The 16889-nt window shown below is 43.1% G+C and overlaps 1 protein-coding gene across 1 annotated transcript in view; it reads left to right on the plus strand.

The window, feature by feature from the left end:
- LOC308460382 (olfactomedin-4-like) overlaps positions 1–16829 on the plus strand; it is a gene marked incomplete at its 5' end in the record, with an annotated part of 20470 nt that extends 3641 nt beyond the window's left edge. Inside the window, 4 exons of the mRNA XM_080976717.1 lie at positions 3128–3298; positions 12281–12490; positions 14244–14415; positions 15601–16829. Coding sequence (XP_080832843.1) covers positions 3128–3298; positions 12281–12490; positions 14244–14415; positions 15601–15665 — 618 coding nt within the window. The 3' untranslated portion in view covers positions 15666–16829. The remainder of the gene's footprint in view (positions 1–3127; positions 3299–12280; positions 12491–14243; positions 14416–15600) is intronic.
- Between the last annotated feature and the right edge of the window lie 60 nt (positions 16830–16889).

Here is a 16889-nt window from a genome sequence, read left to right on the forward strand (position 1 = left end):
GTTTAAAAATAGAATAATAACTGGCATTTGAACTTCATTTTTTTCCAGTTTAAGGAGGCAGGAGAGATTTAGCGTGGGGTGCCCAACTATAGCACACACAGCCATCAGCTTTAGTCATTTATTTGTTCAATCCTAATTGCACACAGAGGAGGTATTCATTTGCAAGCAAGATCAAAGATACATATGCAAGCAAGATGACAGATGATAAAATTTTGTCCCATCCCTGAGGCCATTCAAATCTGGATCATACTGTTCATCCTCCCATCAACTTCCCTGCTATAAAGTATGCACAACCCACAGTGCAAACATCACTTACTCCAGTGAGGATGAAGGCAGTTCTGCAACAGCTGCTCTGTGTGGCTTCCTTTGTAAGTATCTACTTCAATAGCTTCTGGCTGACCTGGGGTGGCAAGACCTAGCTACATCGTAGAGGATGAGGAGAATCATCTTTTGACTTTCCACAAAGCTAACAGAATGAAACAACACACATAAAAATCCCTGTTGAAAAAACATCTGCCCAGACATGATATACAAGGCAATAGTGATATTTACTGATAATGAAATACTAAAACAAATAATAACGGGGACTATATGTGTGCAGAACAAGGGAAAGAAGCTGAAGGAATACTGTATGTAGCAAGTAACCAAAGAACAAGTAGTTAAAATATTAAAAATATAAACTTACATTTCATCTAAATGATAGTGAAGTTGATACCTGGTGGATTTCCTTGAGGAGGGAATCATACAGATAGGATGGTACAGCTGATCACATCTTCTCTCTGGCCAGCACCCATCTCATCTCAGGTGTTAAGGGCATACTGAGGAACGTCTCATCAGGTGACCTTTGCATCTAGGCAGGAGCTGTTGTCTCTTTGGAGATTTGATATATGTGATTTGATAACTGAGGTGTTTATAATCTGAAAGATAAAAGCACAGAAGTAGCTGCAACTCTTACTGAGCGATGTTAGAAACAACAAGCCGGCATTTCACAATTTTTTCAAAGGAGAATTGTGACTGAAGTCACAGAACTCAGCTGGCTAGCATTTATTTATAAATTTATTAGCAGATAAAAGCATTCCTGATTTCTCTTGAAGCATGTGCGTTTATTGGTCCAATTCTTTTCTTCTTTTTAAACATCGCAGCCAGGCTCGCTCCTGAAAGAAGCTGGCAGGGAGCTCCGAGCTTGCCCGAGGGCTTTCCACCTAGTGCCTCTCACCCCCTCCTTCATCCGAACTCAGGGGTGAATTATGGCAACAGCAGGTGAGGCAGCGTCTTTTCATTCCCTGAAAAGATGAAGGGAGGCTGATGTACTCCCCATATCAGCCTCTAATTACCTCTTGCAAGCTGGACACGATGTTATTAGCAGCCATCTTTCAAGGCGCCCCTAGTGGCCCCCCCACCAAGGTAACTCTCAAGTATAATATAGTTGTCTAAAACAGCAAATTGGATTATATTTGTGTTTAACTCTTGCAGTCCTATTCTGTGATGTTTACTCAAGAGATGGGGAGAAATTAGATTCAGTTTGCATTTAAAGGTGCAACTATCAAATTCACATTCACCATAACACGGCCATCTTTCAAAATTTACACTTGTCCAAATTTTGTGATGTGGTTCTCCAACTAATGTTTTTAAAAATGTGCATATTAGGAGAAAGTGTGCATACAATGTATTACTGAAAATAACATGCAAAAATATTGGGGGAAATGCTTGAAAAATGTGTACATTAGTCAAAACTTCATACAAATATCTGTTTGTTAGGAACAATGCTTAAAAATGAGGATTTTTTAAAATTGAAAATTAATGAAGCTGTCAACATTAGGTCCATTATTTTCCATAGGTCTACTCTGAATAAATCTTAGTTGAATACCACCCAAAGTCCTACTGCTCACAATGACCAGGACAGAAGGTAGGAGATGGTTTTTCATTCTTTTTTGCTGCACCATCTCCAGACTGATGCAGCTGAGGGACACAAGGATCACAGGATCTGTCAAGCACTGGATCAGGGGATCTGTAGATCCAAAAGATCTGAACCAACAATGCCCTCTCTTGAATATTGTACTTTGGTACTTGCTTCTGGCTGCCACCAGCAGGAGAACCACCAGTGTCCTATGGGAGAGCCATCCCATCTGCTAGGCCAAAACCTGAGTCGACCACTGTAGTAGAGGCACCAACACCACCACCAACAGTCTCCTCTTCTACCAGAGAGTCCACAATGTACCTTCGTAATCCTCCCCAGCCATCAACATTGGGTGTGTGTTAGGACTACACTGTTACTAAAAACAATAAAAACAGTATTGTTCAAGCATTCTATTTTCTGTCACAGTGAGGTATGGCATATTCTTTCTGCAACCCGTATTTCTCCACACCCTTCATTTATTCTACTGATTACTCCCACTGCTGACACTTGTTCCACTGCCAGGGCTGACCCTCCTATAAGGCTGGGGGAGGGAGGTAGCTGCCTTGGGTGATGGAAGCCCAGGAGTTGATGCTCCTGTGGAGACCCCACCCACCCAACCACTCCACTGCTGGTGGAGAAACAGTAGTGGTGCTGGCTTCCAGAAAGATCTCATAAGATCTTGCCAGAACCCACTGGTGCTGCTGCTTTGTGGGCAACATGTTTCCATTTTGCCTCAGGTGGAGAAACAGGGTGTACCACCCCTGCCCACTGCTTTTGGGATTATGAATGGAGCCTGTCATATAAATTTTACGTGGCTCCTTTTGTCCTAGGATTGCAAACATTCATAGCTTAAAAAAAATAACAATTGGAGACTGAGATCCATGGAATGTCACATGTGAGGACAAACCTCTGGTCTCTGTCACCAAAATTATACAAATTAGTATTAGGGAAAAGATACTTCTTAAATTTAGGACTGAGGTGCGCTCATCCTTGAGGGAAGATGCTCAGAGGAAAGGTTAAATTCTCCATTATTGTCCTTAAATCAAATAGAATGTGACTCTAGACATTTGAGTAAAGACAACTCAAGGTGCAACTGCTGATCAGATTTGTTCCAGTACTGTATCCATTAACGGCATTTGTATTTGGATGCCAGAGAGGAGACTGCAAGAATGATTGACAGTACTTCCCCAGTCATCCTTCACCCTTCCTACTTCCTATCTACCTTACCAGGTCATAATCAATGGTGGCCATATGTGGCAAGTAATAGGCATGAGGGATGCAAGAGGTCAGTGTCTTTGCAGCGTAGAGCTCAATGATATTATCTTCCCTGTGCAAAAAGTGGAAGCATTGGAGTCCAACTTCTACAACGTGACTGGATTGCTACAGAATCACTTGAACCAGGTAAGCAGCAGCTATATCACCATGGAGTAGTAGTTAAATGATGCAATGTTTGCAGTATTCAAATGCCTATAATTCCACAGTCATGGAGGATGATATATAAAGTGAAAGCCACCACAGAAGTCTACTTGGTTGGATTATGACAGGTCCTCAAGGACTACTGTAGTGCGTACGTATATTTATTCAGTTATACAAATATCTATATTCTGCTAATTCATTAAGAAATATCAAAGAGGTTTGCAACAATACATAAAACCATACAATCAAAACTAAGTAAAAAACTTATAATCAGATTACTATAGTGGAAAGATGTATCCTTAATTGCCTGCATAAGCCTGATGGAATAGAAAAGTTTTCAGCAGGCATTTAAAAGCTGAAACAGAAGATGCCTGTATCAGCTATCTCCAAAATACAATGAAAAACACCTATTTATCTCCCCCATTAATCACAACGACAACTTTGGCCAGCAGGAAATAATCAAGCAGGCATGATAGCTGCTCCCACAGAAGTCTACTTGTGACCATTGCAGCAGTCATGTTGGCAACAACGATGAGCATATTGGCGAAGTGGTGTGCACCCTGTCCCAGAAACATTTTAAATTATAAAAAGAGGAGCTATGCTGGATCAGGCCAAAGGCCCTTCTAGTCCAGCATCCTGTTCTCATTGTGGCCAGCCAGATGCCTGCAGAAAGCGCGCAAGCACAACACAAGTGCGACAGCACTTTTCCCACGTGATTCCCAGCAACTGCTTCCAACAGTGATGAGAGAATGTAAACATTGTGGCCAGCAGTCACTGGTAGCTTTGTCCTTCATGAATTTGTCTCATCCTTTTTAGAAGCCATCCAAGTTGGTGACCATCACTATCTCTTGTGTTAGCAAATTCCACCGTTTAACTTTGTGCTGTGTGAAGAAATGCCTCCTACTATTTGTCCTTGATCTTCCAACTTTCATCTTTGTTGGGTGACCCCGAGTTCTAGAATGATGAGAGAGGGAGAAAAAGGTCCCACCCTACTTCCTTTTTTTCTAAACTAAAAAGCCCCCAAACCTTTCCCCACAGTGGAGTTTCTTCAGTTCTCACTATACCTTTTCCATTCCTCAGCTGCCTCATAGGAGAGACATAAAGGATGCAGAGTCCACAAATATTCCACAGTACCTTCGCACAATGTATTTCATTTTTGGTACCAGGTCTTGTCTTGTCTTCATCATGAAGTATTGTAATTTAGAACAGATGAACATGAAAACACCCATATATGTACAACATGCAACAACTTTACTTAATCTTCTCTAACTGAGCAAGCTCACTGAGGAACTTGCTCTATAGATTCCGTTCATCATAAAGATGCAGTAACATATATCATCAGGGGTGCATGCAAAGGGGGCTGCAGAATAGGAGAGAGGAGGTGGCATGGAAATGGAGTGGTCCGTGTACAAGGGAGAGTTGAAAAAAGGAGGAAGGAGGTGGTAGGGGAAAGGAAGTGACGGTGATAATGGTATGTGTGCAAAGGGGGCCTGCAGAACAGCAGGGAGGAGGAAATACAGAAATGAGGGTGGACTGTGTGCAAGAGGAAGTTGCGAAGGAGGAGGGAGGAAAAGGGGGCTTGCAGTAAAAATGGGCAGTGCAAAGTCTCATTTGAAAAATATATATATATTTCACAAATAAAATGCTTTTATCTGGTATTTTGCTTAATGTTTTCCATATTTGCAACTTAGTCTACTTCTGTTACATATTTCTTATAGCACCACATTGCTTAAAGTCATCGTTATTCAAACGGAGCACTTCCTAAAAAAACCAAAGAGCTGTCATGGTGGCAGCTGTCCCAATGTTGCAGTCCATATGTTGTTGGACTACAACTTCCATCATCCATGATCATTAGCTAAGCCACCTGGGGATGGTGGGTTTTGTAGTCCAAGAATATCTGGGGACCCAAAGTTAAAGAACACTGACCTAGTGGGAGTGCAGATGGACTACTACTGAGGTATACAACCTTTGACTCCCTCTGTTTTGCTGCCTGCCTCATTTTCCTTTCAGTGCATTGGGTGCTCTATGAGGGAGAGGATTTATTGTAATCATTGATTCCTATGATGGTGCTTCTCGCTTTCCCCTTCATGAATAAGGGGAACTAAAGTGTGTGTGTGTGTGTGTGTGTGGCCAAGAGATGCAAGCATTCCTCAGGAGGAATCATAACTGTCCAAATATCTAATCTTTAAAAACATCACCTTTCTTTCCTTGTCCAATCTTACCCACCCAGTCCTCTGCATTAGGAGGAAATGTTTGACCACCTCTTGAAATCTCATCATCAAACCTGACACAAGGATTCCTGAGGTGGGGGTGGTATCCATTACCATTTGGGGGCTGGGCACCATTTTGAATCAAGAATGTGGATCAAAACATCACTATGGCATGACTTGGCCTGGTTTTTTGTATAGGCTGCCTCTTGAACTATCATTGTCAAACTTGGCGTGTGGGTTCCTGAAGAGGCGGTAGTGGACTTTGTCACCTTAGACACTAGACGCCATTTTTAATCAAAATAGTGGACTGATACCTCACTTTGGTGTGACATAGGTTTGACTGCCTCTTTGAGACATCATCCCTAAACACTACACAAGTATTTCCAAGGTGGGAAGAGTGAGTGTGTACATTGATGTTTGGGTGCTGGGCACCATTTTGAATGAAAATTGTGAACCAAGACATTATTTTGGTGTTACTTTGCTCATTTTTGGCACAGGTTCAGTCATCTGTTGAGATCATAACGAAACGTTGCACAAGGGTTCCCAAGATGGGGGCAGCAATCTTTGGCAATGTTTGGATGCTGGGTGCCAGGCCTGTGCAGAGCTTGTCTGAGACCCATGGCAGACATCACCAGATGACTGCGAGGAATGAGGTATTATTGGCATGACAGTCCAGCAAACCCCTGCCCCCCCCACCGGCTTAGCCCTCTGAGGCCCGGGGCAGGTATGCTTGGCTCCCCCCACTCTACAAAGGCTTCCTGGTCACCATCTTGAATCGTGATGGCACACCAAAACATGACTTTGGCATGACTTCACCCAATTTTTGGTGTGACATGTCTAAACTCACAAATTACACTATCTGTTTAAAAACAACAACAACAGGTTCCTAAAAATTCCCAGGCAGTGCCAGGCACCCCCTGCTAATAAAAGTGGGGGAACCATCTTAGTGATATTTTATATTAAATCCTGATGGGGTTGTGTGCCTTGTGTCTTACAACACATATCTTCCATCTAATAGATAAGAGCACAGGTTAGACATAATGGTCACAAGTTATCTCTGCTTTGTTGCCTTTGCAGTAAGTTTCACTCACTGTAGGAAGCAGCATTGCCAGATCTCCAAGTCAAGTCACAATAAAGAGCTTCTCAGTCCTTTGAAGTTAGCTAACAGTTCAATAACTGTAAGCGACCCTAGGCCAGTGCATACTGTCTATGCTTCCATAGATAGCCAGGTTTCCCCTGCAATGAGCACCTATTGGCGCCGGGAACAGAAGAAACAGTGAGCTTCTTCTAAAAATATCCCATGCACACATAATGTGTAGGGAGTTCTCGCCATTCAAAACAGTGATTAGTAATGGACAACCGGTGTTCTGTTTAATAAATATAATGAAACCAGTAAGGAAGTATCAACAGAGTTTCTATGGAATCTACAGTGCAATCCTATACTCAGAAGGGAAGTGAGCCTTGCTGAGTTCAATGGACCTTATTCCCAGCTCAGGTAAATGTGAATGGTATGACATCATTAGAATCCCAATATCTTTAAAGCTGACCAATCAGCTCTTTCCCCCATTAAATCTGGGCACCAAATTAACAAATGCATTCTATTCAGCTCAATATCCATTCTGTGTTTTTAATCATAACCTTGGCTGGCAGGGATGAGGGACTAACCTTCAGAAATAAGTTATGGACCTAGGTTTGCTTGGCATTCATGGATTTGCCATTATAATATGCAGTGCTTTTTTCTGGGGGAACGCAGGGGTACGCATACCCCTAAACATTTTGTGAATCTTTGTACTTTTGTCATTTACTGTTTTTATTTTTCCCAGTTTGAGATATAAAATGGTGATTTTCTTGAGTCAAAATGAGAGTACCCCTAAATGTTTTTTTAGGGGAGGGGAAGCACTGATAATATGTTTGCATGGTGTATAATAATTGCCTGAAATAGTGGGTTTTCATTATGACACATGTGGAGTACGGAGCCGATGTGATGTGTGAGGTGGATTCCATTTGATGCCTTTCCACTCAGAGAAGGCATCTGATAATGGAAGAGGAGTGGAGTTCATTTTCATCAATTCACTGTGTTCTAGAGGGTTCTTCAACCCCCTGGAACTGATTCTTTGGGAGTACAGGGGGAATTAGCAAAAACTGTCATTTCCTCCTTCTCTATTGGGCACCATGGGTATCTCTCCCAGACCCAAAGCCCTTCCACGAGCACAGGTGCGCCAACTGGATCCCACCATGTGTATTTTTTGTTTTCTGGCCCACGTTTTTGTCCTTCAAGGCCTAGCAAGGAGGACTGGATCAGGGTAAAATCTGAGGCATTAAAATATTCCAATGTTCTTTGTTCATTATTTCAAAATGTGGTCTTAACAGAGGCAGAAGAGGCACAAAGCACATGAAGACTTTTTGTAGCCCACTCACACATATTCTTATTTTATCTGATTGGGCCTAAACACCTCCTCAGAGGGGCACATCATTGTGCAAACAAAACTCAATTTGAAATGTTCATAACATCCAGTCCAATCCCAGCAAATTCCACTCTGGCTCATTCTACTACTTCCCCCAATGCCATCCCTTTTATAAAGAGGGTTCAACAAAAACGTCCCAGACCAACTTAGCAAACCCTCTGAAACAATTAGGATGTTTTGGCTGCTCCTGTACCTCGCTGTGGCTTCCTTGGTGAGTATTTTGCCCAGTGAGGGAATGTGAACGAACTGGTGGAAGTGAGATAACCTAGGGTTGCCATTTTTCAAAAAGTAAAAATCAGGACACCCCGAAAATTGTTTGTTTGTTTTTTACAGAAATGCTCCAAACACATGATTTTTCGATTGACTTGCCTAAGATCCAGGACAAAGTGCTGCCTTTCAGAAATTCCCTCGGAGGTCAATTCTGCCTTTGAAATCCCTAGATAATCCCAACCCACCCTTCAAAATGTAGTACTTCCAGAAAGTGGCTTAATATTGTAAATGGGTTGTCCAGATATCACAAATGTAGTGGTGTTTTTTTTTAATTTACCAGATTTTCCGTAGCAAGGATAAATCCAGATTAACTAGGAGGGAAATACAGGCTAACAATCTGATGCTGATGTACTGGGGATGCTATTCCATTCATGAATGAGGAACACTTACCTGTGATTCCTGCATAGCAGGGGTGGAATAAATGACCTTTGAAATCCCTTTCAAGTCTACAGTTCTACGACCCCACAATAAACACCCACCTGGAAGCACCCCAAAAGCCCAAGACGTACGAGAAAACAAATGATTATTTCCCTTTGGCTTTGACACATCAAACAGGGTTTTAAATGCAATAATTCCTACTTGGAAATAATTTATACAGTGGTATAAAGAGCAGGAAACAATGCAAAGACTTGTGGGAGCAAAGAAGGCATGACATGGGTCTGGAGATTCTTGCATTTCATTCAATATTGTGAAACAATGTTTATATTCAGGAATCACATGAGACCATAGCTGTCAACTTACAGATTTGAAAATAAGGGACCAGCAGCCTTGAAAATAAGGGACCAGCAGCCAAAATAAGGGACCTGCAATCTCACCAGGCACTCTTCCTGTCCTGCAGTCTGTCCTGTCTTCCTGTCTTCCTGTCCTCCTGCGGTCTGGTCAAACTCATGCTGGGTAGCTTCGAGAACACTGTCCAACCAACTTTTTAACCAGAAGTTCAACAGAATAGAATCTGAATCACATGCACCACAAGGCCTATGCAGCCTCAACTTAAGATGGCTCCCCGGCCTGGCTTTGCACTGCAAAGTTTGCAGCAGCACGTGCAACAAAATGGCGTCCAGCATTCAAAAAGCCCCTCAGCTTGCATTAACTAGCCACACACAAGGCATGCAAGCTCCACCCCCCAGTCGTTCTTAGACTTCTTATTGGGTGAGCAACACAGCCAAGCAACACAGGTGGAGCCTCCCTCCTCCCTGGCCGGCAGGGAGGGAAGGAGAGGAGCTGCTTCCTTTGAAATTTAAGGGACATCATTTAAGGGACAACCATCAATAAGGGACAGCAGCGGGACATGGCGCTGGAATAAGGGACTGTCCCTTCAAATAAGGGACACTTGACAGCTATGCATGAGATGCAACCAGAACTCAGTACTAAAGCGAGTTACTTAAGCTGCATGTATACCTTTAAAGCATTTTCTGCTTCTGGGCACTGTCCTTTACTGCTTGCAGAGTTACGATTCCCAGCAACCCTTAAAAATCTGCAGCATCTAGAATTCTTTGAGGGAAAGAATGTGCTTCGAATATAAAAGTGTAGTGGATATACTCCAGTGGGAAGGGAAGGGCAGGAGAGTAGAGTGTGAAGGGATTGTGGTTTAGCACCAGCAAGCGTAGATTGAAAGGAGTGGATTGAGGCTGTAGGAGAGCAATCAGCTCATAGGCCAAACGAACTACAGTGGCACCTCAGGTTAAGTACTTAATTTGTTCCAGAGGTCCGTACTTAACATGAAACTGTTCTGAACCTGAAGCACCACTTTAGCTAATGGGGCCTCCCGCTGCCGCCAAGCCGCCGGAGCATGATTTCTGTTCTCATCCTGAAGCAAAGTTCTTAACCTGAAGCACTATTTCTGGGTTAGCGGAGTCTGTAACCTGAAGCGTATGTAACCTGAAGCGTATGTAACCTGAGGTACCACTGTAGAAGCTTTATTCTTTCAAATGGCAACTACCTAGACTCAGTACAATCTGTTGGAAGAGACTTTACCCAAAAAACACAATGTAGAAGGCTCAGTCTAGTGCTGAATGGGGAGCATTTGCTGACTAAAGGATGTGGTGGGGAGGTTGCTGTTCTCAGGAAACTATCCTGACCTTAGTTGACTATCAGGTTATGAGAAAGGGCTAAATCAAGCGATGAAGCATCCCATTTGCCTTTCTGCATCCATCATCCCAGGTTGCTGCAGATCAGATCATCTGCCACGATGGACCAATAGCAAGTGATGACGAAAACAATAAATGTATCTGCAGCATAGAGCTCCCCGACACTACTTTTCCTTCACATCTGATGATTATCCTGGAAAACGCTTATAAGAACCTGAGTACTGTAGCAGGAACCCACCCCCCCAATCATTCAGTTTCTACAAACTTCACACACACTCACACACTACATACACTACGCTTCTGTTATAAATTCATAGAAAATCAACCATACATCGGATTTGCACTGTTCCACTTTTATTTACTCCATGAAGGAAGGACTACAAAATGGGGAAGGTTTGATACAGGCCACCATAATCCCTTGAGCATACCTGCACATCCACAGGAGCCCTGCCCAGTTGCTATGCCAACCCTGATGGTCTCAGACAGAAGACCATCAACAACACAACGGACTGCATACACGAGTGGATTCAACATGGACTATAACAAAAGAACAGTGATTGGATTCCCCCTCAGGGGGCAGGAAACTGTGACTACCTTTTGTCTTCTGAAAATGACTCATGGGGAGGGGGAGAAGGGAACCAGCCAGGTGACAGGACACTCAGGTTACCACCACCACCCCTCCCTCAACCCCTCCTTTCTGTGATGTATGCATGATGTTTCTGGGGGTGGGCTTGACCTACAGGATGGGAATTTCAAAAGTTTTTATAAGGCCTTGCACACCATTTTTCTGTGTCTTTCCTCTCTCCTGCAAGTGAGGGGAGCACCCTGTTGCAACAGTTCAATAAAGGCCAAGCCTACAGGCTGCTGATTTGCTCCAATTTACTCTGGTTGGTGTCTTTACTTTTTGTCCAAGGGAGCCCTCGGATTTTTCCGGTAACAGTTCTATTTATGAAGAAGAAGCGAGCAAGGTAAGGGGGCACACTTCAGCACATAGACAGCATGCCAAATATTTATTCCCTGCCTTGAATCACTAATGCTGTCTAGTTCTGACTGTTTCCAGCAGCTGAACAATATAACACAACACAATCAGTGGCTACAGTATCATATGAGCACTGATCCAGAGCATATTTTCTACAGCGTTTATATTTGCTTACATGTAAGATTGGCTTGTTAAGAAATTGAACTGCATCCTTCTCATATTAATTCTTACAAGTCTGGCTGATGAAGAATTGATCAAGATTAGCTGATGAAGCATTGAACGAAACAGATTCGTTATCCGGAAACTCTGTTCTGGAGATATTTGGTGACAGATTATGTATATATCAAACTTTTGAATTATTCTACCGCGACTGGTGAAGAAGATTTATGGACTTTGGTTGTAATTTCTGATCATTTGTATTAGTCTATAAATAGTGTTTAGTGCCATTGTTATTGGCCATCATGCCGTGTTATATTGTTCAGCTTGTCTATATTGCAACACAGGGGTCTGTTTACGGATTACTGTTTCCAGCAGCTGGCCACACTACATAGGGGAATGGTACTGGCGGGGTGTGTGTGTGTGTGTGTGTGTGTGTGTGTGTGTGTGTGTGACAGAATGTGGCTCACAGATCTTTCAAGGCATGTTAACCCTTCCTCCAAAGCACTGTTACTGGATAGCCCTGGTAAAATAGTCCACCACCACCCACTATAAACTAAATTTGTCAGTCACAGAAGTGCTCCGAGTTCTCCCGTCTCCACACCCCAATGTTTGTGAAAGTGCAAAGTTGAAGTCTACTCATTGTCTGGATACACCTTCAAAACTGAGTGATAAAAGAATGGTTGTTCCAGAGAAAAGGACAAGCATGGAAGCAACAATTGTAATGAAATGGTTGTTCATGATTTGTGGAAAGATGTTTTCAGTATCCTGCTAAGTATGTGTCCTGCAAATTTCTCTAGGCTATGACACTCCAGACAGACTTGGCATCATTTAATGGTACCTTGGAGAAATTAACCGCAACAGTGCGTCAGGTTGAGATGGAAGGTCTCAAGGATGAAGAAACTTATCAAGACTTCCTTGGAAAAATTAATCATACAAAGCGATGGGCTCGGGATCTGACTAATGCTCTAAGTGCAACTGGTGCGGGCATTACATCTTTAACTGAACAGGTAGGTACAAAATGTTTGGGAGCACAGCAGTTTGAATTGTGCTTGCACATTGTACTGAATACACCAAGAGTGGTGCTCCTGTTTGAGAGGATTCAAACCTGCTTTAGAAAGGGCATTTGGGGGACTGTTTGGGGCTCTTCAAGGAAACTTTTAAAATATTTCTGTGCAATGCTGAGTCCTCCATGGCTAGAGAGCTGCTTCAGGGAGCAGGAAAACATGGGATGAGAATTTTGCCTATTTTAATGCTTACCACTAGCATAAAGTCTCAAAAGAGGTTATTCCTTCCTTACCTCTCCTTGTTATTTTTTTTAAAAAAACAGACACTTTCAACATTCCATGGCTCATGGACCTAATTAAGAATGTTGTGAGCAAAGGCAAAAACCTCTGCTCCAAGGCATGTAAGATGGAGCCAAGCATCATTTTCATCAGGGATTTGGGGACTGGTAGTCGTACTAACTTAGAAGCACTAAGCCCATCCCTGAGCCAAAGGATGCTCTGCCAAGGCTCTTTGAGCACCTGCTGCCACAACCACTATCCTCTTTCCTGGCCTCAAAGGTGATTTCTTAGCAACTGAGGACAGGGATGTGAGGAGGGAGGCTGTGCAGAACACAAGTGCCTTCAAGCCTTTTGCAAGTGCTTGCACTGACTTCTTGCAGAAAGCTTAAGCTCACAAAAGTGCAATCCTTTGGAATTCAAACAGTGAGATAGTCATGCATCCCTAAACTTAATGACTAGATGCACCTAAGTCCTGTTCAAATGTTCTTCAAAAGTGGGTGAGAATAGCACATGGAGGGGAGGGGAGTTGGGGCCACGCACTCACATCTCCATCTACAGCATCCCCACTGCCCCTCCTCTGACATATGAATGAAGAGGTCTGGAAAGGGGACCTCAGTGGCTGAGCTTATCGTAGATCCTCCCTGCAATTGGAAAACCAGTAATAGCAGGTTTCCTGATCTCAAGGAGGATTCTAAGGGCATTCCCTTAGGCAACATCCACACCATACATTTGAAGCACATGGCTTCCCCCAGAGAATCCTAGGAAATGTGTTTTGTGAAAGGTACTGGGAACTGTAGCTCTGGGAGGTGTAAACTACAGTTCCCAGGACACTAACTGCCCAGTTTCTGGTTGAAGCCAGAATTGGGCCTCTGGTTGATCTCAGTGATGGGCTGAGATATAAGGGCTCAGGCAGGCCTTAAGATATCCTGGACCCAAATTGTTCAGGGTTTTGAATTTTTCTGAAAACTGCAGGTTCTTTTCACACATAGCACATCTTTATTGTATGATGCTTAGCTGGGGGGTAGGATTTGAGAAATAAAGGCATGCCCCCTTAGCACCTTTGAGATATTTCCCAGCCATTCAGAAGCCTTGGAGAAGATTCAGCTATTAAGAACAATCAGTCAATGTCTCTGGGTCATAGAATTATAGAGTTGGAAGGGACTGCAAAAGTCATTTAGTCCAACTTCCTGCAATGCAGGATCTTTTTGCCCAATGCGGGGCTTGAACTCATGTCCCAGAGATTAAGAGTCTCATGCTCAATCCATACAATAACAAGAGAGGTAATTGGTTACATCATCTCTCTCTCTCTCTCTCTCTCTCTCTCTCTGTGTGTGTGTGTGTGTGTGCATGCTTTAGCCTCTCTCATTCAATCACTCATGAAGCTGTCAAACACATCTACTACCACAACACACAGGGAGATGCTGCAGTAGAAAATTGCTTGGGGCTGTTCAGTTAAACATGTGCTAATATGTTTCAGGTCTCCAATGTCTCCAGTATTGTGTGGGAACTAGAAAAGTTTGACGAGAACAATGTGTTGTTGACACATAGGGAAATAGCCACTCTCAAGAAACAACTGGCCGATTGCAAAGACTCTGTTACAAATCCCAATTCTGACCTCTCTCCCTCTGGAAACTGGACTCCAGAGTTTGGTGAGTCCTACTGTGTGATTGTGGGCTGGAACTTCTCCTTACATTGGTTTGTCTATAAGCTACATTATCATCATCATCATTATCATCACCATTATCACCGTCACCAGTATTAATATTTATTTGTTGCTTTTTTCACAAAAGTGACTGAAAGCAGCTTGCGCTGTAAAAACCACCATTAAAAACTAATCTAAGAACAAGAATAACATCACGGCATAAAATGCTCATTGTATAAAAAAAGAGCAGATCCAAGTCAATCTGCCCCACTAAAATGTGAGTGGAAGAAGACACCACAAACATAGTTAAGTACTCTCCCAAATGAAGGGCCAAAGGCCTAGGAGAATTAAAAAAATGTTTTTGCCTGGGACCTAAAAGCAGATAACGAAACCTGGGGAAAGCACTCTACAAACGGCGAGCCACCACTGAGAAGGCTTGCTTCAGTCTGGACACCCCACAAACTTAACCCAGCTTCTTTTCATAACTGGCACATCCTCAGCGAGCTATTTGAGGAACCACCTGACCCAGGAAAATTTTATGGTCATTTAAGCCTTGAGCTCTTTCACTAGATCAGTTCTCAGCCTGTACCGGTAGAGATCAGGGTAAAAGGAATTTCCTAATAATTACTGGATTACCTCCCACTTAATAGTTCTTTATATTATAAAGAGGCCTGCAGAGCCCTTCTGGTGCCACAGGGTCCCCCCGCCATTTGACATTAGACTTGAAAGAAGCATTCTGTTGCACTTACTAATAGAATGTAGCATGTGCTTGTCCTTAGTGCTCACAGCAGTTCTCAGGTTTGCAAATGATCCCAAAAGGGATGATGACCACCTGCTTTAGTGAGAATTTTGGAAGGCAAACATGTAATGAGCAGCTGATCAATGACAGTACAGAGGAAGAATTGGGAAGCATTATGCAGAGAAAACACAGCAGGGCAGAGGAGTCTGGGTTGGGGGCCTGACCCGTTTTCTAAATGCAGTGGGATAAAACTTGGCAGAGCTTTTGAAACAAGCAGAATGCCTAACATGGTCACAGAAAACAAAGATGATTTAGTTACTTATCTTGTAAAATTTATGCACCTCTTGATTGTTAAAAAAACACAAAAAACCCCCTCAGAGCAGTTTGAAGGCGGAGAAAAACTTGTCAAGAGGAGCCACAAACAAAAGTAATTCCCTTTCTATTCCCTGGCAGGTAACTGTGACAACAAGGTGTTGATAAACGTTAGCAAGCCACTTATAGTGAAACTCAACTGGTGAGGTTTAAGCTACAAATTCGGAGCTTGGGGAAAGGACTTTGCTGTTGGAAACAAGAATCCAGACGCATACTGGGTTGCCCCGCTCAACACAGACGAGCGTTTGTTGGAAACCTACCGCATCTACAACTCCTATTCCGACCTGCTGCTCTACAAAAACCAAATAGAGAAAAACCTTTCTCAATTTGTTGGGTTCACCTGGAACTACATCAACTGTGGGCAGGGAAGCGGAACTATTTTGTACAACGGCAGCTTCTATTACAACTGCTACAACTCCAGGAACCTGTGCAAGCTGGATGTGGCAACCAGTAAGGTCCACCGCAAGGCTGTCGAAGACGCTGTGTTCAACAACTGGTACTCTTATAGCGGAATCAATTGTCAGGACTTTGATTTCTCCGGGGATGAGAATGGACTGTGGGTCATTTACTCCACGGAAAAAAACAAGGGGAAAATAATGATTGGGCAGCTGGATCCCAATACTCTGACAATAGTCAAGTCATGGCAAACCTCACTGTACAAGCCTAAGGCAACCGGCACCTTCATGATCTGTGGGGTGATGTATGCCTTGATGCGGGTGAGTGAACACAATGAGAAGATCTTTTACAAATATGACACTAACACAGCCACAGAAGGCTCTATGGACATCATCCTGGAAAAGCTCACAGGCACACTGTAAAGCATAAGCTACAACCCCAATGACCACAAGCTATACATGTACAATGATGGCTACCTGGTCAGTTATGATGTGATATTCCAACGCGTACCCCTGTTCCAAAAGAGGAGCGTGGTCAGTGTGAAAGAGCCAGATACTTTTGCGATGGTCGGTAAAAACCACTTCAGCTCACGAGACTTTGCCATAGCCTGAAAGTGAAACAAGGCCAGGCACGCACAACATTTACCTATTGGCAAATACATATTTTAAATGGTAAAAGTCTTGATTGTAAGGCCAGCAGACAGATTCTATCTTTAAAGGGTATAATTAAACAAGCCCTTTTCTTCACAGTGCAGTCAAGTGTCTACCTGTGTGAAGAGAACATGTCACAGGGTTGGCTGCTCTCACCATTGAACCTCCACTGCCTTTCCCTCGCACCAAATGATTCTGGCAGTAACAGGATTAGGGCTTTGGTGTGGAATCTGCTATAGATCGTGCCACTGAGTAACTAGGAGTTCATAAACAGCAGACATACACCCTGAAATCACCTTGCGTGTGTTGTGTTTGTGTGTGTCT

The sequence above is a fragment of the Podarcis pityusensis genome, assembly GCF_964106645.2.
Source record: "Podarcis pityusensis genome assembly, chromosome: 1".
Classification (NCBI taxonomy): domain Eukaryota; kingdom Metazoa; phylum Chordata; class Lepidosauria; order Squamata; family Lacertidae; genus Podarcis; species Podarcis pityusensis.